At 37.6% G+C, this 23,749-nt stretch overlaps 2 protein-coding genes across 15 annotated transcripts in view; one reads left to right on the top strand and one right to left on the bottom strand.

The window, feature by feature from the left end:
• The first annotated feature begins 403 nt into the window (after positions 1-403).
• On the top strand, positions 404-12,061 carry ABRA (actin binding Rho activating protein). Its single transcript, XM_032251640.1, has 2 exons — positions 404-1,128; positions 10,022-12,061. The coding sequence occupies exons 1-2, from the start codon at positions 470-472 to the stop codon at positions 10,497-10,499; spliced, it is 1,137 nt and encodes a 378-aa protein (XP_032107531.1). The 5' UTR covers positions 404-469; the 3' UTR covers positions 10,500-12,061.
• A 7,220-nt stretch (positions 12,062-19,281) lies between these two features.
• The window catches only part of OXR1 (oxidation resistance 1), a 479,029-nt gene continuing 474,561 nt past the window's right edge, over positions 19,282-23,749 (bottom strand). For 12 of the 14 annotated variants that reach the window (XM_032246219.1, XM_032246253.1, XM_032246213.1 and 9 more), the window contains one exon: positions 19,282-21,151. In XM_032246219.1, the coding sequence (XP_032102110.1) occupies positions 21,016-21,151 (136 nt within the window). In that variant the 3' untranslated portion in view covers positions 19,282-21,015. The remainder of the gene's footprint in view (positions 21,152-23,749) is intronic. The other 2 variants (XM_032246247.1, XM_032246229.1) reach the window with 2 other exon arrangements.

Here is a 23,749-nt window from a genome sequence, read left to right as displayed (position 1 = left end):
TTTTATTTTATTTAGCTACACAGTGGAACTAATTAGGGGTTATACCTGTTGGGGTTAAATGGGAACAATCCTATAATCTTCCCAGCATAATGTGTACACATATTGTATGTACCTAGAAATGGCAGGACCACATTAAGGTCAAAAAATCATAAGGCTGAGCACATGACTCAATCCAGTAATTTCCACTTTGGCACTTGGAGGAGAAAGAAAGTGAGCATATCACTGTCCCTTACCAGCAGAGATGTCCCTCTGCTGTGATGAAACTGGAGCTGTCATGATTTATAAAAAGAACACCATCAGGGCAAAGGCGCCACATCTTGGCAAGAAATGCTTCACATAGTTTCCATCGTCACCAAGCTCTCCTTCCCACCCCACACCCTGCTTCTATTTAAATCCCAGGCACTCTACTAGGCCACACTCATTTTAGCCAGTGCCCAGGCTATCAGCAGAGAAAAGACAGGTGGGTAGCATGGCTCCAGGCGAAAAGGAAAGGGAGGATGGCCCAGCTAAGAGCGCCCTCCGGAAGATACGCACAGCCACCCTGGTCATCAACTTGGCCCGAGGTTGGCAGCAGTGGGCTAATGAGAACAGCACCAGGCAGGCCCAGGAGCCTTCAGGCTGGCTGCCGGGAGGGATCCAGGACCCACCCCAAGCTCCTAAACCAATCACATGCCCTACTCCACACCGGAAAGCTCAGAGTGTCCCAAAGTCGCCACCCCAAACGCCAGAAGGACATGGAGATGGACAAAGCTCAGAGAAAGCCCCTGAGGTTTCTCACATCAAAAAGAAAGAGGTGACCAAAACAGTGGTCAGCAAGGCTTATGAGAGAGGAGGGGACGTGAGCCACCTCAGCCACAGGTACGAGCGGGATGCTGGTGTGCCTGAACCAGAGAATGACATTGACAGAATCCTCCACAGCCACGACTCCCCAACACGGAGGAGAAAGTGTGCCAACCTGGTGTCTGAGCTGACCAAAGGCTGGAGAGTGATGGAACAGGAGGAGCCCACAGGGAGGAGTGACAGCATAGACACAGAGGACAGCGGCTACGGAGGAGAGACCGAGGAGAGGCCGGAGCAGGACGGAGTACAGGTGGCCGTAGCTAGAATCAAGCGCCCCTTGCCCTCCCAGTAAGTGATCGCATCCTTCCCACTCCCTGTATCAGGATCACTACTGAGTCCCAACCAACTCTGTAAATCCAGGCAGCAGGCGAGGTCCTGCCAGAGTTAGAGTATCTCAAAGACTGGGGAGGCAGTGAGTTCCGTAGAGGAGGCATGTCCCTGAGCTGAAGGTCAGTGCCAACCTTAGACATGGGCCTTTTGGTCAGGGCCTGTGCTATTTTATTTCTCCGTTTTGTTTTGAACTGAACACCCAAATCTTAGCCTCAACAAAGATGAAGCCATCAGAGAGGGATGCCTGTTTTACGCGAACTCTTTAAGTCATTTCTATAATGAGTAACAAATTGGCTTATTTCTTTAGAGATAAGGGTGGTTTCTGGTAGACTCATTGGGAAAATTTTACCTTGTCCCAACTGTCTATGCTATTATCAGGAGATATGTCTGCTTCAATAACACCCATGGAATATAGATCTCTATGACTCTAAACAGGTGGCAGGCTGCTGTCTAATTTGAGAGCAGGCTCTGAATGAAGTCAGACAGACCCAAGTTCAAATCCCAGTTCTGCCCCTAACTAGTCCTTTTTAAAGCTGATTTCCTTGGCTGGGCACAGTGGCTCACACCTGTAGTCCCGGCACTTTGGGAGGCTGAGGAGGGCAGATTACCTGAGGCCAGGAGTTCAAGACCGGCCTGATCAACATTGGTGAAACCCCTTATCTACCAAAAATGCAAAAAATTAGCTGGGCATAGTGTTATGCATGTGCAATCCCAGCTACTTGGGAGGCAGAGCATGAGAATCGCTTTAACCCAGGAGGATGATGTTGCAGTGTGCCAAGATCATGCCACTGCACTCCAGCCTGGACAACAGAGCAAGACTCTGTCTCAAAAAAAAAAAAAAAGCTGATTTCTTCATTTGTAAAATGACAGCAACAGTCAGCTTTTGGGAGAAGTTCTGTTGTACTGGGAAATGTAAATGAGATTAGGGCTACCAAGCACAGAGCTTGTCACATGCTCAGTACATGAAAACCATTATTATTCACATAGATTTGGGTACTTTGCAACTTTTCAAATTTTCAAAAACAGTTTGTCCTATTTGTAAACAAAGAGAAATAATTAAAATATCTGGATGCTAGATACGCATACACACACTCACACACACACTGATGCAAACTGAAACATTTATATAGACAAGAAACATGCTTTTTTTCAAGACAGTAGCTCCACATAGTAGAAAGTCAGGATTTCTTATTCCACAGTGCAAGGGTATCAAAATATAAGAAACAAGTATCTGATGTCATTACACTTACAGACTGACTCCCATTGGGAACAGTTCGATGTACAAGTGTGTTTTTGAAGTCTTATGAAACAATAAGAAAATAAAGAAAAAATAATGGTTACCTAATTTGACAAAAAGCTGTCCTTTTTTTTTGAGATGAAGGCTCACTCTGTTGCCCAGGCTGGAGTGCACTGGCACGATCTTGGCTCACTGCAACCTCCGCTTCCTGAGTTCAAGTGATTCTCTTGCCTCAGCCTCCTGAGTAGCTGGGATTACAGGTGCACACCACCATGCCCAGCTAATTTTTGTATTTTTAGTAGAGACAGGGTTTCACCATGTTGGCCAGGCTGGTCTTGAACTCCTGACCTCAGGTGATCCACCCACCTTGGCCTTGCAACGTGCTGGGATTACTGGCATAAGCCGCCACACCCGGCCTAAAGAGCTATCTTATAGTTTGAGACTGTAAAGATGTTTTGAAAGAATTAGAACTACTACAGTGCAAGCTTTCAAGAAAAATAAAATGGCAAATGGGCAATTACAATAATCCGTCATGTGTTTAGTGTGTGCTGTAGGTGTTTAAATGCTTTGTCTCTTTACTTCTCATAATCTTCTGAGGTAGCTATTCACTCATTTCAGGAATAAAAACACCGAAGCTCAGAGGTGAAGTTTGCCTAGCAAGTTAATGACAAAGTTAAGACTTGCCCTACTCCAAACGCAAGTTAAAGACAAAGCTAAGACCTGCCCTACTCCCAATGCAATGTTTTACAACCAGACATGGTGCTAATTCTCATGCAGTGTCTTGAGGATACATTCAGAGGTCTGGATTTGTGCTTAATATAGGAGTTCATGATCAGAAGTAACTATGCTATCAGAACATGAGGAGCAATATTCCAAATTCTGACCTGTGGATTTCGGGACATGTGTGCCACAAATGGAGTAATGGAGTCCAAAAGAATAAAGCCTGAGGGGGCACAATGACAAGATCTTTCTTTTAGCAGATTTTAAATTAACCAGAGGTAGGGAGGTGACAGCTGGGACCGATCCTGAATGCATAGCAGAGCTAGACATTTTGGGGCACTTGTCTAAGCACTTTTCAAATATTTATTTATTTACTCCCACAATATGTGCATATGATAGGTTATAATCATCATCGCTCTTTGATAGATGGAGACACGAGACGAAGAAATATTAGGGAATTTGTATGAGATTTTATAGTCCATGAGATTTGAACGCAGTCATTCTGGCTCCGAGTCAACTGTCTCACCTAAAAGTGGGGAGTGGGATATAGGACCCTTCTCAGGGTTCCCCAAACCAGTCCGGTACATGGACATCTTCTTAGCATGTTGAAATGCCTATGCGTTGAATAAGAGATAATTTGATTTGAATCATGGTTACTTTGGTAATCCTGAGTCTCTGTATACTCATCTAAAAAACAGATGTGATATCTGATAGTTCACAGGGTTATTTTTATCTTTTGAGAAGAAGTCTTGCACTGTCACCTGGGCTGGAGTGCAGTGGCACTATCTTGGCTAACTGCAACCTCCACCTCCCAGGTTCAAGCCATTCTCCTGCCTCAGCCTCCCAAGTAGTTGGGATTACAGGTACCTGCCAACACACTCAGCTAATTTCTTTATTTTTAGTGGAGATGGGGTTTCACTATGTTGGCAAGGCAGGTTTCAAGCTCCTGACTTCATGATTGGCCCACCTTGGCCTCCCAAAGTGCTGGGATTACAGGAATAAACCACCGTGCCTGGCCTTCATGGGGTTATTTTTATATTACCTATGTAAAGTGATAGACTCAGAGGAGGTCGTTAGTAAGTTGTACCCATTATAGCCCTTCAAGATGCTAGGAGCTTGGCTCTGTAGGTTCAGTGGCAGTGGCGGCTAAATCTCTTCTTTCCTTCTTTGGTTCCTTTCCCTCAGTCTTGGAGTACGTAGGGTACCAGAATGTTGTATGCAGCAACAGCAGCTCTTAATTCCAGTGGTAATCCTAGCTGTGCTCAGGAAACTTCCGCAGAAGCCTCGTGGGAATTTTTGACCAATGAGACTCTCAAATATTGCTTGAGAAATGAAAGCAGCATTACTAAGCCAATTTGGAAAGACTTTTTGTTCACTGATTTTTAATTATAGGCACCATTCTCTCCCTGTATCTGCCAATAAGGAGGCAGCTATGTATCGTGGATATTTAGGTGGAAAGTTTCTTGGTGGTTAAGATATTCCATGGATAATAGAAACAAACAGATCAACTGGGAAAACAGTAGATAAATTCTTTACCAACAGTGGTTTTTCTAACTGGGGTTTTACTATAAAAATGGTTTACATTTTGTCTCACTTTAAAAATATTTAGTCTTTTGATTGTGTGTGACTTGTTCAATCCAGTTCCTTTGGACAAAAGAAATTAGATCTTCCTCCCATAAAAGTGCAAGACTAACGTACCAATCACTTATCCATCCTGTGCCCCATGTTTAATTCAGTGAAAATAATAGCAGTTGAGCAGGAGACTGCCATTTTACAAATAAGGAAACTGGCACACAGATACATTACGAAACGAATAATCCAAGTCACAGAATGAGGAAGTGGTGAAGTTGGGAAGGCTGATGCCAGTGCTTGTGTTCTTGACCACTGCGCTAGACTGTCTCTCTCAGTAGAGAACAGGCTCAAGGAATAAAGTGGAGTTCAAAATGTTGGCTTAATTAATAAAATCCCAGTAACTCCCAAAATTCAGGGGTTTGGTGCAACTGTATTGAAGGACTTCACAAGAAACAAAGGCAAAATTATGCTGTCCTTCTGCCTATGCCCAATTCTAGGGCCACGAACCCTTTCCATAAACTCTGAAGACAGTTCAGTCTGCAAGGAGAATCACAGGCCTGGCTCTCAAACGGAGCTGATAATGACAGGCAGCAAAACTGCTGAGCAGAAATGTCCATATTGCCTTTTGAATGCTCTCACCCTGCTTCTGATAAATATGCTCCTCTTGATGTCATGCTCTCAGTAATCAAATGGGCTAAACTGTCTGTAGGGAAGGACAAGCAAACCAATGCAGCATTTCTCTGAGACGTCCGAAAGGGTACAGACGTTCTTTGCTTTACTGACGGGAGGGTGCCTGTGTGAGGAGGCGAAATGCTCCCTCTACAGGAACATCTATGGAGTTGAAAATGAGAGCCCGTCTTCACTTTCTCCATACACATTGGAAACAGAAGAGAAAACCTCTAGGCCCCCAGGCATTTTGAAGCTAGTGATTCAGGTGAAGGGCAACCACTAGAAAATGTTTTCAGTGCCAGTGAACTTATTGGATTTGAAATATATCTTTTAGAACTCTTATTTCCTGTGGATTTTACTACATATATAATTTACCCATATAATTATTACTCCAAAACACAGAATTATGATAAAATTGGTTCCCATCATCTCCTCATGCTGTTGAAGACCCTTATTGAGATAAAAAATAAATTTCAGAGTTTATTTCAGTAAATGAAGCTAGACTTTCCTAGACAGATTATTTGTAATGTCTAGTAGAATTAGTTATGTTGAACATAGCAGGACAGGGGATAAATTTTTATTGACTATAAGAAATTTTGTTTACTAATAATGAAGAAACTCAGAAGATGGGTCTGGATTTAGTATTGCTATCCTAAAATATGGGCAAGATGTTAGTCTTTAAATATTGCTTTGCTTTCTTTCAATTTATGCTAGGTTATCTTTCTAAAGCTCAATCTAAACTATCATTCACATTTTTCCCTGAAAAATTTAAAAACAACATAATCTGGTATTGATTCTTATAGTATTTATTGAACAAAAAAAAATTTAGTGTATAAGGCTTTCTAACCCTGACTTAAACACAATATACTTTCAGACCTTTAAAAAATTGGAGATATAAAAACAATACAAAATGTTTATAAAATAGAGAAAATTAGATGCCATTAAGATGAATTTCCTTCTTTTTTTTCTAGCCCTATTTTCTAATTCTTCCTTGTAGGACCAACTTTCTTTGGTTTTCTTCCCTCCAATTAAAGGGCGTTACAGTTTGAAAATATAACAAATAGACATTAATATTTAAATGGTGCTTCTTTTAGAAGATATGTATACCATAAAAATATATATACACACACATATATGTGTATATATATGTATATGATATGTATATGTATATATGTATATGTGTGTGTATATATATATATATGTGTGTGTGTGTGTGTATATATATATATATATATATAAATGGAGTCTCACTCTGTCATCCAGCCTGGAGTGCAGTGTAGTGGCACCATCTCGGCTCACTACAACCTCTGCCTAACAGGTTCAAGAGATTCTTATTCCTCAGCCTCCTGAGTAGCTGGGACCAGTAGTTGCGCCACCGCGCCAACTAATTTTGTATTTTTAGTAGACAGGGTTTCACCATGATAGCCAGGCTGGTCTCGAACTCCTGGCCTCAAGTGATCTACCTACCTCAACCTCCCAAAGTGCTGGGATTACAAGAGTGAGCCACTGTGCCTGGCCTAGAAGCTCTTCACAGATTTATTAGCACACACTAATCCCAGCTCTTATTCCAAATGACACTGAGTTTCAGCAGTTAGGGAATCTAAGTTGTTAATTAAAAATTAGAAGGAAAAAAAAAAAGCCTACATCAAAGACTCAGAGTCCCATGTAACATACAGTTAAAATAAATTACCTCTGGATGCAATTTGAGTATTTACCTTTTTTTTTTCTTTGCTTTCTTTGTTACAAAATCAGTATAATACCAACATTAAAGATAATTTTGAAAAATGAAAAGTACTGTTACCTGGATACCAACGTAATTATTTTCAATCGTGCAAATGGTATTGAATGCTTCAGTGTGGTGCTTATGCATTTTACAGAGTTGCGATTGTGCCATAAACCCAAATTTGTGTTACTCTATTTTCATTATGAAATATCTAATAGGTACCTTAAAAAGTGCCTGACACACAGTAGGTATCATAAATAAATAATTCAAACCATGGGAGGGACATAAAAGTGCACAAAAACTCTTTAAAGGCAGGATGTATTAGGATTTACACAATAGGGGCAGAACCACATTTGGTGCTCAGGAGACAAAGTATGAGTTAATAAATCACACTATTCACTTGAATTTGAGATACTTCAAGTCTCTTCTCTGGCAGGACACTTCAGCTGTTAAATCTGGCAAGAATTTTAGGCTCTGCCAAGATGGCCACAGACTTGATATTGAAGAATATGCCTTTGATCAGCATGGTGATCAGTCATTGATCACCATGGCTCCGAAAAGACAAAGTGTTTGCTCTCTTCTTTTAATAATGAGATCGAGGCCGGGCGTGGTGGCTCACACCTGTAATCTCAGCACTTTGGGAGGTCGAGGCAGGTGGATCATGAGGTTAAGAGATCAAGACCGCCCTGGCCAACATGGTGAAACCCTGTCTCTACTAAAAACACAAAAATTAGCTGGACATGGTGGCATGAACCTGTAGTCCCAGCTACTTGGGAGGCTGAGGCAGGAGAATTGCTTGAACCTGGGAGGCGGAGGTTGCGGTGAGCCGAGATCCCGCCACAGCACTCCAGCCTGGCGCCTGTCTACAGAGTGAGACTCTGTTTAAAAATAATAATAATAATAATGAGATCAAGCAGCCCACACTGAGGGCAGCTGAACAGGGAAAGCTGATGGAGAGGCAGAGGATCAACTGACGAGGGCTGAGGGAAATCCATTACACTTCAGCCTTCTGAGCTCCTAGCACTTTTTCATACATATATTTTATAAAGTTGTAATGATTGTGAATACGGTTGTTGTGTGCTGTTTTTTACTAATTACCTTCGTCATACACTTTTATCTATATATGTATAAAGGATAGTAGTGTTATATGTAGTATTTCCAATTCCAATTCTATCTTCCTATGAAACAATGTAGCAAGCACGGGACTTTGGGAAACACCAAGCATAAGAATTAATGAAAGTTCGCCATCTAGTGGATGTCATTTGGTTTTTGAAAACAATCTAAGGTTGTAACAGCCCTGTCTATATCTGTTTGGTTCCAGCTTTTGGGGAACCAGATTTCAGGAAGTGAGTTTGGATGGTGAGGGACACACAAATCTGATCGGCTCCTGGGTTCTGAAGAGCAAATTGTGAGTTTGGATAGCTCAGGCATGCCATTCACACAAGTACTTTCAGCACAACTTGAACATCTCCAATCCCAATGCTTCCAGGCATGAGGCCACTTGGTGTTGGGGAGAAAAAGGAAAGGTGGGACACTTGCAAGGGTGAGGAGTACAAATCTCTTTCAGAGAGTCCAAGAGTTTTTTACCTGTGAAGGCAAAGAGACTGAGGGAAAAAGTCTAGGCAATTGGAGATAGAATCTTTTGAAGTTCTAGGATACAGATGCAGGATGTGCAGGTTTTATTGCATAAGAAAATGTGTGCCATGGTGGTTTGCTACCCCTATTAACCTGTCATCTAGATATTAAGCCCCACATGCATTAGCTATTTATCCTGATGCTCTCCCTTCCCCCAACCTCCCAACAGGCCCCAGTGTATGTTGTTCCCCTCCCTGTGTCCATGTGTTCTCATTGTTTAGCTCCCATTTACAAGTGAAAACATGTGGCATTTGGTTTTCTGTTCCTGTGTTAGTTTGCTGCCCCATCCTAGTATTAGGCTGCATTCTCATGATACTACTACACTCTCCAGAGTTGGTTTTTTATTGTTTTTTTATATAAGAAAATGCATTCTGAATTCCTAGGATACACACATTTAAAATGCAACATATTCCTTTATTAGACACCGTATGGGCCTGCTGAGTGGCATCACTGCATAGTAGAAAGGGCATTGACCTTCGTCTCAGGCAGTCTTGCCCCTGCCACCTATTTAGGGCAGTATTTCATAGTTATAGACAGGTTCTGGAGCCAGCTTACCCTTGGTTCAAAGTCTAGTTCTACCACTTAACGGTTCTGTGACTTTAAGCAGTTACTTCATCTCTCTGGCCTCAATTTCTTCATTTGTGAAGTAGGAATTACTATCTCAGGGGATGGTTGCAGGGAATATTAATAAAAAGTTTTTAGAAAAATGTCAGTACATAGTGTTCAGTAAATGTTACTACTGCTAGTGTTTTCTGTCTGTACAACTTAGTATTCCAAAGTTTCTAGTAGATCATTGATACTAGTCTATATATGCCATCATTGAAAAATCCACATATGAAAATCTGTATGACTAAATATTAAAATGCATGTGTAGTGGTATAGTCCTTACCTGTGGGAAATAATTGGTTTCAGAGGTTCTCTAAGAACTAGGTTCCCATGAAAACCTACACAATTCCAGTTCTAAAATGTTACTAATACTCAACTGTAAGACATACACACTTGTATTAATTTTGTGTGAGGTTTTTTTCTTAAAATGGAGTTTAATGTAACTATAATGCTTAAAATATTGTTCATAGAGAAAACAATCTAGAAACTATGCACCAAACTAAGAATAATGGTGGGACTATGTATGACTTTTCTTCTTTCATTTCTATTTTTTTATATTGTTTATCTTTTGTAGTGAAAAAAAATTATACTTATGTTAAAAGATGCGTATGCGTGGGAAGTACAAAGGGAAAACAACATTTGGTGTTAAAATATCTGTATGTTGATTGTTCACCCTTTCTCTACTTTAGGGTAAATAGATTTACAGAGAATCTCAACTGCAAAGCCCAACAGAAATACAGCCAAGTGGGCAACTTGAAAGGGAAATGGCAGCAGTGGGCTGATGAACACATACAATCCCAGAAGCTCAATCCTTTCAGTGAAGAGTTTGATTATGAGCTGGCCATGTCCACCCGCCTACACAAAGGTGATGAGGGCTATGGCCGCCCCAAGGAAGGAACCAAAACCGCTGAAAGGGCCAGGCGCGCTGAGGAGCACATCTACAGGGAAATCATGGACATGTGCTTCATTATCCGCACGATGGCTCGCCACAGACGAGACGGCAAGATCCAGGTTACATTTGGAGATCTCTTTGACAGATATGTTCGTATTTCAGATAAAGTAGTGGGCATTCTCATGCGTGCCAGGAAGCACGGACTGGTAGACTTTGAAGGAGAGATGCTATGGCAAGGCCGAGATGACCATGTTGTGATTACGCTACTCAAGTGAACTTTCAGAAACAAAAGCCAAATTTGGCCCACTGTTGTCTTAATGCTAAATGCTCATGTATGTAAAAAGAAAATGCAAACTCTCTGTAATAAGTTAGTAAATATTAAACAATTTTTACATAAGTGACTTTCTTGCATTCTATTTCTAGAATGAGGAAGTTTGGGGATTTTGAGAAAGCACACACAAAGCATTTCAGTAAGCACATGTTATTAACATATAGTAATAGTATTAATGGTTGAAATTCCACAGGTTTTTTTTTTTTTTTTGAGACAGGTTCTCTGTATGTCACCAAAGCTGGTCTTTTAACTCCTGGCCTCAAGTGATCCTCTCACCTCAGACTCCCAAGTAGCTGAGATTATAGGCATGAGCCACAGTACCCAGCCACTTATATTTTTAGGCAAAATATTTAGCTATTCATCGCAGAAACTACAACAGATTTTTAATTAAACATTAAATCTAAGAAGAATGCTGATTTTAGATAAATATCAGCAGAACATATAATAATGTGTCTTTATTTGGAAAAAAGAAAATTCCATTAAGTTTGGTAAAACTAAAGTTTTTCAGAAGCTTGACTTTGTATTATTGTGTATATCATAGCATCACTTACAAAACAGGCACATATAAAGTTAAGTTGGGAATATGTTGCTGAAATTGTTGAAGTTCCTCTGTGGGCTTGTATTCTAACAGGTTTCCAGTAAGAGTTCACCTTCCTTCTGTGTGATTTGCGCAAATCACATAAAACCAGTCAGTTGTTGTCTTAGCACCAACAAAGAGGGCAACGTTCACTAAAAGTAGAGCAGAGGTGAGAGATTCAGTTTTACTTGCCTTTGTAGGATTTCTTGGAGTTTATTGTTTCATTACAAAACATTTATATGTCAGCATATAAATGAGTCATGCTACTTGCATTTATATCAATGCGCAATGGAGAAATACAGAAAATCTATGAAGTGGAATGTTCAGTATTAGACGAAGCCCATAGAATCATTGGTGAATCAAAAACTGATTTGAGACAATTTAATTTTCCTCGTACTGTAACAAAGAAAACTTTATGAAATATCAAAAAGTCATAAAACAGCTATATTAGTTCTGCCAAAGTAAAAAATATACAGTTACTATGATGGCAAGGAGAAAGATCATTTGACATAAATGTGTTGCCTATTTTTTTCCTTAATAGATTTAATGTGTCTATACGATCTTAAAAACAAATGGAATGGAATGTGAGACTGCAATTCTTACTGGATTCAATGAAAGTTACTAAAATGCACTGACAGTATAGCACTTTGGTGTTAAATGTAAAAGGTAAAAATATGATACCTCAAAATAATAGGTATTATTGTGCTATAAGAATTATGTTTGTTTTCATGTATGATTCTCCTTCAAACTGAAGGTTCTGATATTAAGAAAGTATGTGTATTTTATTTCCATACCATATTTATAAAGCTACAAATTAATGACCAATATTTCTAAGAGGGTTTCACATAAGATGCACATTTCTATTACAAGTGAAACCTATGCCAAACTTTAAAGACAAATAGCACAAGAATAAAAGATGTTTTCTTATATTTTCTGTTCTTGTTTTTATAGTATTTATGAGTTATATCCCACACGCTTTCTTCTGTTTGAAATACAATAAAATTATAGTGTGTAACTTAGGTTACAATATCAGTAGAATATTAAAAATAGATGAAGGTTTCGAGAGTCTCTTCATAGTCAATTCTGAATAGTAACAATTTATGCAGGCACAGACAAAGATTATTCAAAGTTCAATTTGTTTGAGTGTGAGGATGGAATAAAAGGCCTCTTTTCAGACAGCCTCCAAGACACTAACTAACACTCTTCTGCATAAGGTCTTGCTGTAAAATCAGAAAGCTACATTCCTTAGATAAAAACACCTGCTGAGAAATAGGCACAACTTCATAAGCACTTTGTAGATAGACATCATCATAAGAGGTGTCTTGTGATACCAGCTTGTGGTTTGTAGACGTTTTTCTTACTTTATTGTATATTATTCTTTTGATGTTTTATTTAAGGCCATTTTTCATCTTAATGTTTCCTGAACTGGGATCCAAAAATATCTCCTCAACCAAATGATTATTATCCTAAAAACTCCATGAAATGAATGTCCACAGTTGAAAAACTTAGGATATTTTGACAAAAAATTAAAATAAAAAATAAAAGAACTCAGGTGGCAAATGAGGTAATGAAAATCCTCATATTTTTATAGTCACCAAATAATATATGAAATTACATATTTTTATCATTGATAATTCTAAATTCTCAATAACAGACAATATACAATTAATTTCTCAATCCTCAGGATTTTCCTTTTCCAAGCTTTTCAATCTAGATGTTTGGAGGGTTTCCGTGCTGTACTTTATTACCCCTTCTAGCTCATAACTTGAAGTTGTGTAAGCTCACCTCATCACTCTGCCCACTTAACACTATAAGGAGGGAAGTTCTGAGCGTGGGCTTCTCTGTTCCCACACTGTTGCAAGATGAGGCTGCATCTATATTCTTGGTTTGCCTTCTGCTTTTTCCTTTCCCCTCCCAAGCTCTACTTCCTTCTTTTTCTAATCACTACTAACTGATAAAATGTAAGAATACCCAGTGCTGTTTCTCATATGACATAGAAACAATTCTGTGTAAACTAGAATTGTATGTCAATGGGAACTCATACACTGGAAAAGATGGTTGTACCTTCTGTATTAAATCACTGTTCAGGGCTTATAAGAGGAGCAGACCATTGAGTCCATAATGAAGTGATCCCTTAATGTAGATGCCCCCAGGATTCCTATTAGAACATTCTAATCTCACTCACAGTACCTAGGATATATTTTTAGTATAGGAAGCACACAGTCAATATGTTACTTAATTTAAAAATGTGCTCTATGACCTAACCTCTTAGCCTAGAGGTTTTGAGAGTACTGTGATCCATTCACCAGCTATCATTCCCATAAGGATTATCTAATTACACTGTGTGCCCACATTTGGGGGCCATGTAGTATCTAACAAAATTACATTGCATTTACTTTTTCTTTTTTTTGAGACAGAATTTTGCTCGTTGCCCAGGCTGGAGTACAATGGTGCGATCTCGGCTCACCGCAATCTCCACCTCCTAGGTTAAAGTGATTTTCGTGCCTTGGCCTCCCAAGTGGCTGGGATTACAGGCATGTGCCACCACGCCCAGCTAATTTTTATATTGTTAGTAGAGACGGGTTTTCTCCATGTTGGTCAGGTTGATCTTGAACTCTCAAACTCTGGTGATTTGCTGGCCTCAGCCTCCCAAAGTGCTGGGATTACAGGTGTGCGCCACCATGCCCAGCCGCATTTACTTTTGGACCAATAAATCTCACTCCTAAAATTTCCATGGAAGATACAATTCAAGCAACATAAAAATATATATGCATAATGCACTGTGCCTTTTTAACCTAAAATACTATAAATAACCTAAAACATACAGGAAATGATCAAATCAAGTATGGCATATGCACACAATACATGTAACTATAAAAGAAAATCTTTTAAGAAGTGAAATAGAATTTTCAGTGTCCATACATGTGTATACATTATACACAAAATCTTTTATTTTTTTTAGACAGAGTCTTGCTCTTTCGCCAGGCTGGAGCACAGTGGCACGACCTCAGCTCACTGCAACCTCTGTCTCCTGGATTCAAGCGATTCCCCTGCCTTAGCCTGCTGAGTAGCTGGGACTACAGGCACATGCCACCATGCCTGGCTGATTTTTTGTATTTTAGTAGAAAGGGGATTTCACCATGGCCAGGATGGTCTCAATCTCCTGACCTCATGATCCACCTGCCTTGGCTTACCAAAGTGCTGTGATTACTTTGAGCCACTGCGCCTGGCCCATATACACGAAATCTTATACACACACACATACACACTGTATTATACATGTGTGAATGTTTACAATGTTTATATATACACTCTATATTTTAAAAATAGAGGGTAACCAGAAATAAAATCAACTTCCTGTAGGGGTAGGTGAAAACTAAGTTGAAAGACACAGAAGAGGGATATACTTCTCAGAGTATACCTCTTTATGGGGTTCTGACTTTTGGAAATGTAAATATTATACATGCAATAAAGTAAAATTCAATAAAACTAGGAGAAAAAATAAAATTGGAAACAAAGCAAATAAATTGAATTCTATTTTATATTATTAAAATAAGCACACAGGAAGAAAAAAGAAGCGTACCTAACTTTTGAATACTTTTTGATTAAATAGTTTGTCTAAAGGTACAAAAGAACTACAAAGAAATATCAAATTCTACTTAATTTTGGTGTTTGTGAGACTATAGGCATGGCAATTCTGAAATTATAAGGTCTGTATTATAAAATTAAGCAAGCAAGTAAATATACTGATGTCCTTACTGTGCGAGAAGTAAGGCATGAGGGAAGACCAACAAGAACTCTGTGATATGAGACTGGAAGTAGTGGTATCGGTAGAATTCATGCTGTATTTAGTTGTCTCCTGAAAGGCCCTAAAGCAATACCACCCTAGTAGCAACAAGTGCCCTGATTTCAAAATATGCTTCTCCTGCAAAGAAAATATGGTGCCTTTCAGAAATGGCTGATTCTAGAATTGGTACAGAAAGTACAGATAAATCTAAAACATTTTTGTTACATGAGGAGTAAGCAAGTGCTCAAGAAAATCGAAAAACTCACAGAAGACCGATGGGATATCCCCCTTGGTTACGTCTAGGATAGAAATTGGTTATATAACCTTTTGAATTAAAAAAAGAGAATTCATTAGTTTATACTGATAATACAGATTCATAAATGATGGAGAAAGGAAACCTCTTCCTTATAATAAATGGCAATGGCAACTAATGTATTTGGAATTAAAGAGTTTAATAATATGCATCTCTCTGTATATAACTTACTAATTACACAAGGAAAACTAGTAGCAGGGGAAAAACATGACAGACACTATCTAATTAAATAATCGAAGCCAATATCACCAATAAGGGGAAAAACATACATTATGTGAACCCTGATTTGATGCAGAGGACAAAACACTTCTGTGGTTTTCCTATCAAAAATGCATAACCAAAATTTAAGCATCAGAAATAATTCAGCCAAATCCACATTGAAGGACATTCTACAATCCTAAAATTTTTCAAACATACAACTGTCATAAAATAGTGAATAATGGACTCTTCCTGGTTAAAAGAGAATTTTTTTTTAAAAAAAGGCAGAAAAACTGAATGCAATGCAGAATCTTGGATTGGGTCATGAATCAGTTAAAATAATGCTTGAAAGGATATAATTAGGGTCATTGGTGAAATTTGAAATGGACTGCCTATTAGATATTGTATTAACGTTAAATTTCCTGAATTTGATAATTGTACCATGGCTATTTAGGAGGACATCCCTGTACATAGGAAATGCATACACATCTTTATAGTTAAAGTGTAACAGAATGAGATGCAGTAAAATAATAGGTAGGGTGTGTATGTATATAGGAGGGGAGAGGATGGAAAGTGAAGACAACAAACACATAGTTCTGTAAACATTCCAGCACATCTCTTGGTAAACAAATGTATACATTACTGCTCGGTACATACCAACAAAGTAAATTTGCTGGTCAAAGTCATGTGTATACTTAGCTTTAGTGGATACTGCCAGAAACATTTTCCAAAGTTGTTCCATTTCACATTACCTTTTAAAACAGCTTTCATAGTTTGGGTTTTTACATTTAAGTCTTTAATCCACCTTGAGTTGATCTTTTGTGTGTGGTGTAAGGAAGCTGGGGTGATTCTTCAAAGAGCTACCACTCACCCTAGCAATCCCATTACTGGGTTTGCTAGTAGAAACACAAATACACCCAGAGAAATATAAATCTTTCTACCACAAGGACACATGCATACAAATATTCACTGCAGCACTATTCACAATAGCAAAGACAATGAATCAACCTAAAGGCCAATTAATGACAGACTGGGTAAAGATGTGGTTCATACCCATCATGGAATGCTATGCAGCCATAAAAAGTGAGATCATGTCCTTTCTAGGAACATGGATGAAGCTGGAGGCTATTATCTTTAGCATACTAATGCAGGAACAGAAAACCAATACCACATGTTCTCACTTAAAAGTGGGAGCCAAATGATAAGAACTTATGAACACAAGGAAGGAAACAACAGACATGAGGGTCTACTTGAGTAGGGGTGTGGGAGGATGGAGAGTAACAGAGAAGATAATTGTTAAGTACTAAGCTTAATACCTGGGTGATGAAATGGTATGTACAACAAACCCCTGTGACACGTCTACCAGGTAACAAACCTTCACATGTACCCCAAAACCTAAAATAAAAGTTGGAGAAAACAACAGCTTTCACTCTTATTGGGCACATTCTCACTTTTAATGACATCTTTTGATGAAATGCTTAGAGTTTTCATCTAGTATAATTTATTTTTTTCTTCATACTTAGTGCTTTTTGTGTCCCATTAAAGAAATACATGCTTATTCTAAGGTCATGAAAATATTCTCCTATATCAACTGATGTCTCTATTGTTTTACTTTTCACAATTATTTTTCAATCTCTAATTGTTTGGGGTATAAGATGAGTCAAGGCTTTTTGTTCCATATAGATATCCAATTAATCCACCACCATTTATTGAAAATATCATCTTTTTAAGAAATCAGTTTGTTTCTGAACTTTTGACCAATACACTGTCTTTCTTTCTCAGCTTTCTAAAAAATCATGATTATCTAGTACTAAGACCACATACTCAGTTCTTCTACGTTGCCTTAGCTATTCCTTGATTTTACATGTCCACATAAACTCTAGAATCAGTTTAATTTCTATAAAAATTAGCCTGGGTGAGATTCTCACTGTCACAATAATTTAAGAGAACTGACATCTTTTAACCAATATTGTCTGCCAATAATGAACATGGTATAGATCCTTCCTGTTTGGATCTTCACTTTCTTGTTTTATATCTAATATTTTCAATGGTATTACAAATGATATTACATAAATTTCATATCTGTTTGTTTACAAAAAGTGAAAGTTGTTTTTTGATTTTTAAAGTTCATTTTTCAGAATAGTATATAAAATGTCGCACCCCCAAAATGTTTATTCTCCTGTTTCTCACATCATACTATAATAAAGTCCATGACTAATTTCATTTTGCAATCTGCTGTTTTTATTCCTCTGTGTACCTTGTGAGACACTGACCACCAACTGTGGCGGTCTGGCCTGCAGACTCTGACCCATGACAGATGAATAAACTCACTTTTATACCATTACAGTGATTCAAGTGGGCTATGGATGGTCACTGGCTGCTTTCAGAGGGCAAAATGCCACCAATCGACCAAGACTCCCTCTCCATCATTACATTTATTCAGTAAAAGATTTCATAACAGAGGTTCTAAGTCAACACACTTGTGGATAATTAACATGGTTAAAAAAGTGGTCATACGAAGGATAAAAGCTTTAGGTTCTGGGCCCAGAGTAAACACTATTAATGGGTAATTCCCCTTTGAACTCCTCCGAGAGACCCATCCAGCACAAAGTTTACATGAATAAGTAGAACAGAGACAAAGGGATGTGGGGTAAACAGACTTAAATTGGGAAAGCCTCTTATCATCACTATCCTCTCCCTAACTAATGTACCTGCTGTCTTCGGCCTGTCCCAATATCTTTCAGCCTTCCAAAAGATTTGAGACTAATCTATAACCTTTCCTAATATTTCTTTAACAATTTGCCAGCCACCCCGAGTGAATCTCAACAACCTTGAGCATCTTGATAAATAATACAGCTAAACTCCTAAATCAAAATCCTGAGAGCTTATCCTTAACTTTTTCTGATATCCAATCAATAATCAACTCCTGTTCAATCTACTCATAAATCCCTTCCAAATCCATGCTTCCTTATTACCATTACCACTATTCTTATTCAGGCCTAATCATTTGTTTTTCTGGACTTTACATAAGGCTCGTTTTTCCCTCATCTCTAGTTCTTCCCTCTACTCATCTATTTTTCACAGATATTTTCCTACAGTATATACCTGATCATGTCATTCCTCCTCTCAAATGTTAACTGATCCTATAGGACAAAATATATCAAAATTTCTTGGCATTGCAAACAAAAACTGTTTATGACAAGAGGCTTAGCTTGTTATGTATTCTCTACCCAAAATGAAAACAAGGTGACTTAAAAAATAAAAAATAACTAGGCCAGGCGCAGTAGCTCAGGCCTGTAATCCCAGCACTTTGGAGGCTGAGGTGGATGGATCACGAGGTCAGGAGATTGAGACCATTCTGGCTAACACAGTGAAACCCTGTCTGTCTCTGCCAAAAATAAAAAAAAAAAAATAAAAAATAAAAAATAAAAAAATTAGCCAGGCATGATGGCATGCGCCTGTAGTCCCAGCTACTTGGGAGGCTGAGGCAGGAGAATTGCTTGAACCTGAGAGGCAGAGGTTGGAGTGGGTGAAGATCGCGCCACTGCACTCCAGCATAGGAGACAGAATGAGACTCCATGTCAACAACAACAACAACAACAACAAAAAATCAAATAACTTGTACTTTCCCATGTGTCAAGCACCCTCTCCCATCTATCTCTATTTTAACAACTGTAGTGCTCCCTCTAAGTGAACTCATCCTTCTATCACTATTACTGCTAACACCATGACCACCACCACCACAATGCAGGCTATTAGAAGCATTTAAAAGAAACACATAAAAGATAGTAATAGGCTTAATCAAAGACTTGTTAAAATATGAAAACAAGTATTCAATGAATCCAAACTTGTTTGTATTTCTGTATTTGATTTTATTTGGTATATGCCACTATGACTTTATTGTAGTTGAAATCCATTACAGGATCTTTTTATAATGATTAGTCAACTCCACAAAGACAATAATACTGCTGTGGAAGACCAAAGGGGAAAAAAACCATTATGTTTATTTACAATAAACCTAAATTGTAAACATTTAATCTATATATTGTTACTAACTTATAATGAGACAAGGAAATGATGTCCTGTATTTCTATTAATATTCAGCAGTAGCATATTATAATAGAACATCAGATTTTCTTTTCCATTAGCATTATGCTTTCTTTAAATAATTATCTAAACTTTCAAAAGAACTAAATTTGTAAGTGCTATACAACTAAATCTACTGAAGCCAACATATTTGGCTTATAATTTCATTTTTAGAATAACTTAAAGTGCTATAAGCAACCTGGCAATCAACACTTTCTATAAGAACAAAACTATCTTTAAACATTAATTTACAAGATATACAATGTTTATCTGGAATAGCTGAAATTTCAGCACAAAGTCACTGTCACATGTATAACAGCAGGATTCTTTTTTGCATAACATGAAGCTTTAAAATTAACTGATGAATTATTGCCACAATGGCTATTATTGGTTTCCTACAAAAGAGGATAAGAACTACTAGTGTATTCTATCTTTTCATTTTTTTGAGGTCACTTGACAGTAAGTTTGCATATTCAACAATTCTACTGAGTTACAATATTGTCTACTATAATCATTGCCCTTTATAAGAGCAAATGCTAACGGTAATTAATAACATATACCACTCAAAGAAAATCACAAGCTTTTTTTTTTCCTTTTGAACAAGAATAACCTATATTTTGGGAGCTGGTGTGCAACAAGGCTAAGACAACCAAACTATAAAACAGTATACCTGACATAGTATGTTGAAGAAATATGCATCTGTTTCATAGTTTTTGTACTTACGATAATGCCTTACTAAGCTACACATATGTAAATAGTATGTTTTCTTGCTTAATATATTAAATCCAATAGAATCATTAAGTTCTCATTCTCCTTTGTGATTTGTAACTTTATCAGATAATTTAATGATGAAAGCATATGCCCAAACCTGCAGATCATGTGTACTCTCATCTATTACAACCAGAATTCTCCTCAAATTCCATTTTTCTTAAAAGGAAATTGAAAATAACCTGCAACATCGTTAAAGAGAATGTTGTGTGAATAAAAACTAGATCTCAGTTGTCTATGAAGTATGTATTATTTTGGCATGTGATTTTCCTTCATAAGAATAAGATGAATATGTCCAAATGTCACCTGTGCCAACTTCACAGATACATAAGTATCTAGTCTTCATTTCCTCAATGCCCCAATTAGATTGTTTTAGTAAATGAATCAATATAGTTAAAAAAAATAATAAACCAAAACAAGTTCAACAAAAGAGCACCATCCTACTAGGAGACTGAGATAACGTGAAAATGAACTCATTTGCCCAAATTCTAACAAAACCAAGCTGTTATACTAGTACATGGACCCAGTCCATGGTGTTAACCTAAAGAACTCTCAGACAGGAATAGGATTTGAAAAATAAACTCCAAAATTATACCTGTAGTAAATGGTGATACAGACTAATTTTAAAGCACAAGTGACATGTTACGCTGTATTGCTTCTTGAACTTTCCAAACAATGCTTGTCCATGTCAGGTTTGGGCCATTCTCCCACTAAAACAGAGAGCACTGTATTTATTCAAAAGCCCAGATTTCAATATCTTGGATAAAGAAATCTTCCTTCTTAGAAAGTGTACGATTCCCAAACGTTTTACAAGAATGACTTCTTCCATGGTAGAGATCTCCATCAAGCCAAAGGGCAAATTCTCCTCTGCAATACATACATAATAATCTGTTAATATTTATGCCCTAAGTTGTAAAATAATTTAAATGAGACTTTGAATATCTAACAAGCCTAAAATTATTAATTTTATCAAATCCTTCCCTATTCCTTTCCACATTGACACAATTTTGGTTTATTCTGATTCCATTAAAAATTTATTTATGATACAGACCAAGGAATATCGTCCTCCAAAATAGGATTAGCTTTTGAGACAGGTTCTACACTCTGTAATTTTTTGCCTGGTATTTTTGGGTATATTTTTAGTATTTTATTTTTGTGTTACGTGTGTATCTTTTTAGTACGGTTTTAACATATTTAACATGACTTTCTGAAAGGCACAAAAACTCAGTATTGTCTAAAATAAAATTTGGGGATTAACGTTAAGAACCTAGCAAACAACTCTGGTTTCCTGTGTAGAAAGTTGTTTTCAAAAGAGCTCAATTTGAAAAAATTTTAAATGGGTAAATATGAGATGCTGAGATTCAAGCAGAAGAACTAAGATATAATCTAGGTATAACAGGAACTTAACAGATAGATTATAATGTCCCATTTATCTAATTATCTAATCCATAACCCAGGGGGGAAAAAAACAAGTTACGAGAGGACTTCTTTCCACTCTCTAGAAAATGTTTTCCTACCTAACAGAAAAAGCGAGGGGCCAAAGACTAATAATTAACAATATTCAGAGAGATATCCCTTGGGATACTCTAAATCTAAACTAAGATATCAAGTCAGCAGAATTGAGTCAGAGTTTAGGAGGGGAAGACTTTTTTAAAAAATATGGGCAGTTATATTTCAGTGAAAGGAAAAACTGGTCTGGGATCAAGACTTGTCTGTCAACTCAGTGGCCATTATTTATGTCAAACTGAGTTAAGTCACTTAACCTCTCTGGGGTAGAATTTGTCAACTATATAAAAACACAAAGAAAAAAAAAGAAAAGCATATTACGTGATCTGTAAAGACTTACACAACTCTATAATTTGAATGGCTATAACCTCTGACCTTCAGGCTTACCATCAGGAGTCACATGGGATCACAGAGTTAACTGACTTGTATGGGAGAGGAACTGATCTATTTTTAACACTATCTTAGAACAAAAGAACTATTTATTTATATTCTGTAATAAAAAACAGCATCAAATATACAGTTAATGTGTATTAATTACATAAATTTTAAGTCTAGAGATGTGTTTCTGTTTAAGTAGAGAAGGGTGGCTACAATGACCATGTAGGATGGTTCCCTTAAGAGTTGGGGCTGGGTGCGGTGGCTCACGCCTGTAATCCCCCAGCACTCTGGGAGGCTGAGGCGGGTGGATCACCTGAGGTTAGGAGTTTTCAGCCAGCCTGGCCAACATGGCAAAACCTCATCTCTACTAAAAATACAAAAATTAGCTGGGTGTGGTGGAAGGTGCCTGTAATCCCAGCTGCTTGGGAGACTGAGGCAGGAGAATTGCTTGAACTTGGGGGCAGAGGTTGCAGTGAGCCAAGATTGTGCCATTGCACTCCGGCCTGGGTGACAAGAGAGGAACTCCGTCTCAAAAAAGAAGAAAAAAAAAGAGTTTTTACTTCACAACAAAACAGAAAATACTGATCAGTATAGTCATTCACAATGACCAGGTACAGAGATCAGCCAGTGTCATTCAAGAAGAAAGCTGATGGTACAAAAAACTGTAATGGTATAACCAGTGATGAGATTCTGATGGACCTCTTCTACAAATGAAAATGGGACTTTGCTAAGATACAAGATCACCCTGAAAATCATATGAATCCAGAGTCTATAATACAAAAGCACTGCAAAAAATGGATGGTCCCCAAAATGCCACCTGCCCCATGAGGAAGCCATCATTTTTTAAGGTTCAAACTGAAATTAATATTTGACTGATTTGTTCGACTTTAAATGTGCATTTATCATGTTTTAGGCACTGGTGCTGGAAAACACAAAGAAGAATTAGAAACTGACTTTGAATTAAAAAGTTTGTCTTATGACAACAGACTTCTAAAGTTTCTAATACTAATGGCAACGATATGCCTTTAAAGAAACATCTGAACTTATGTGCTTTTTAAAAGTGCAAATAGACTATCATAGCCAATCTATTAGGAGATTATGAAAGGGTCAGATTTCCTTGTAAAATCCTCTTTTGCTAAATGTGAAATGTGAAAGGGTTAATAAAAAATGATTATATATTTAGTTGTAATCTCAGATGACTACATCTAAGAAGTACCTCAAAACTGACCTTCAAGAGTCATTAACGACACTGATGCTGCAATAAGTTTTATTACCAAGTATGAATAGGTTATTCCAAGGTAACCTTAATTTTCTGAAGCCCTAAGTAGAAGCTTTCAACGTTTTCGTCAATTTTGTAACATCACATATAAAATTTGACTTGTATATTCATTTTAGGACTATGAGTGCCTCTGCATTTCAAAGAGGTATGTGATATCCAAATATTTAAGTAAATGCATTTAAGAGGTTACAGATCTGTCCCAGGTGAAATACATAGAAAGCCAGAAAGGGTATTTTTCTATGTGCAATGCTTTCAAAGATGACTCGTATAGCTTTCTGAAAAGATAATGGCTAAGGAAGTAG

Source organism: Sapajus apella, unplaced genomic scaffold (genome assembly GCF_009761245.1).
Source record: "Sapajus apella isolate SASKATOON/1434 unplaced genomic scaffold, GSC_monkey_1.0 scaffold3, whole genome shotgun sequence".
NCBI lineage: Eukaryota > Metazoa > Chordata > Mammalia > Primates > Cebidae > Sapajus > Sapajus apella.
This window is presented reverse-complemented; position numbering and strand designations above follow the sequence as displayed.

Coding starts and splice junctions, on each gene's coding strand:
- ABRA (XM_032251640.1), top strand. CDS start 470: ATGGCTCCAGGCGAAAAGGAAAGGGAGGATGGCCCAGCTAAGAGCGCC. Junction 1,129..10,021: donor AAGCGCCCCTTGCCCTCCCA/GTAAGTGATCGC, acceptor TCTCTACTTTAG/GGTAAATAGATTTACAGAGA.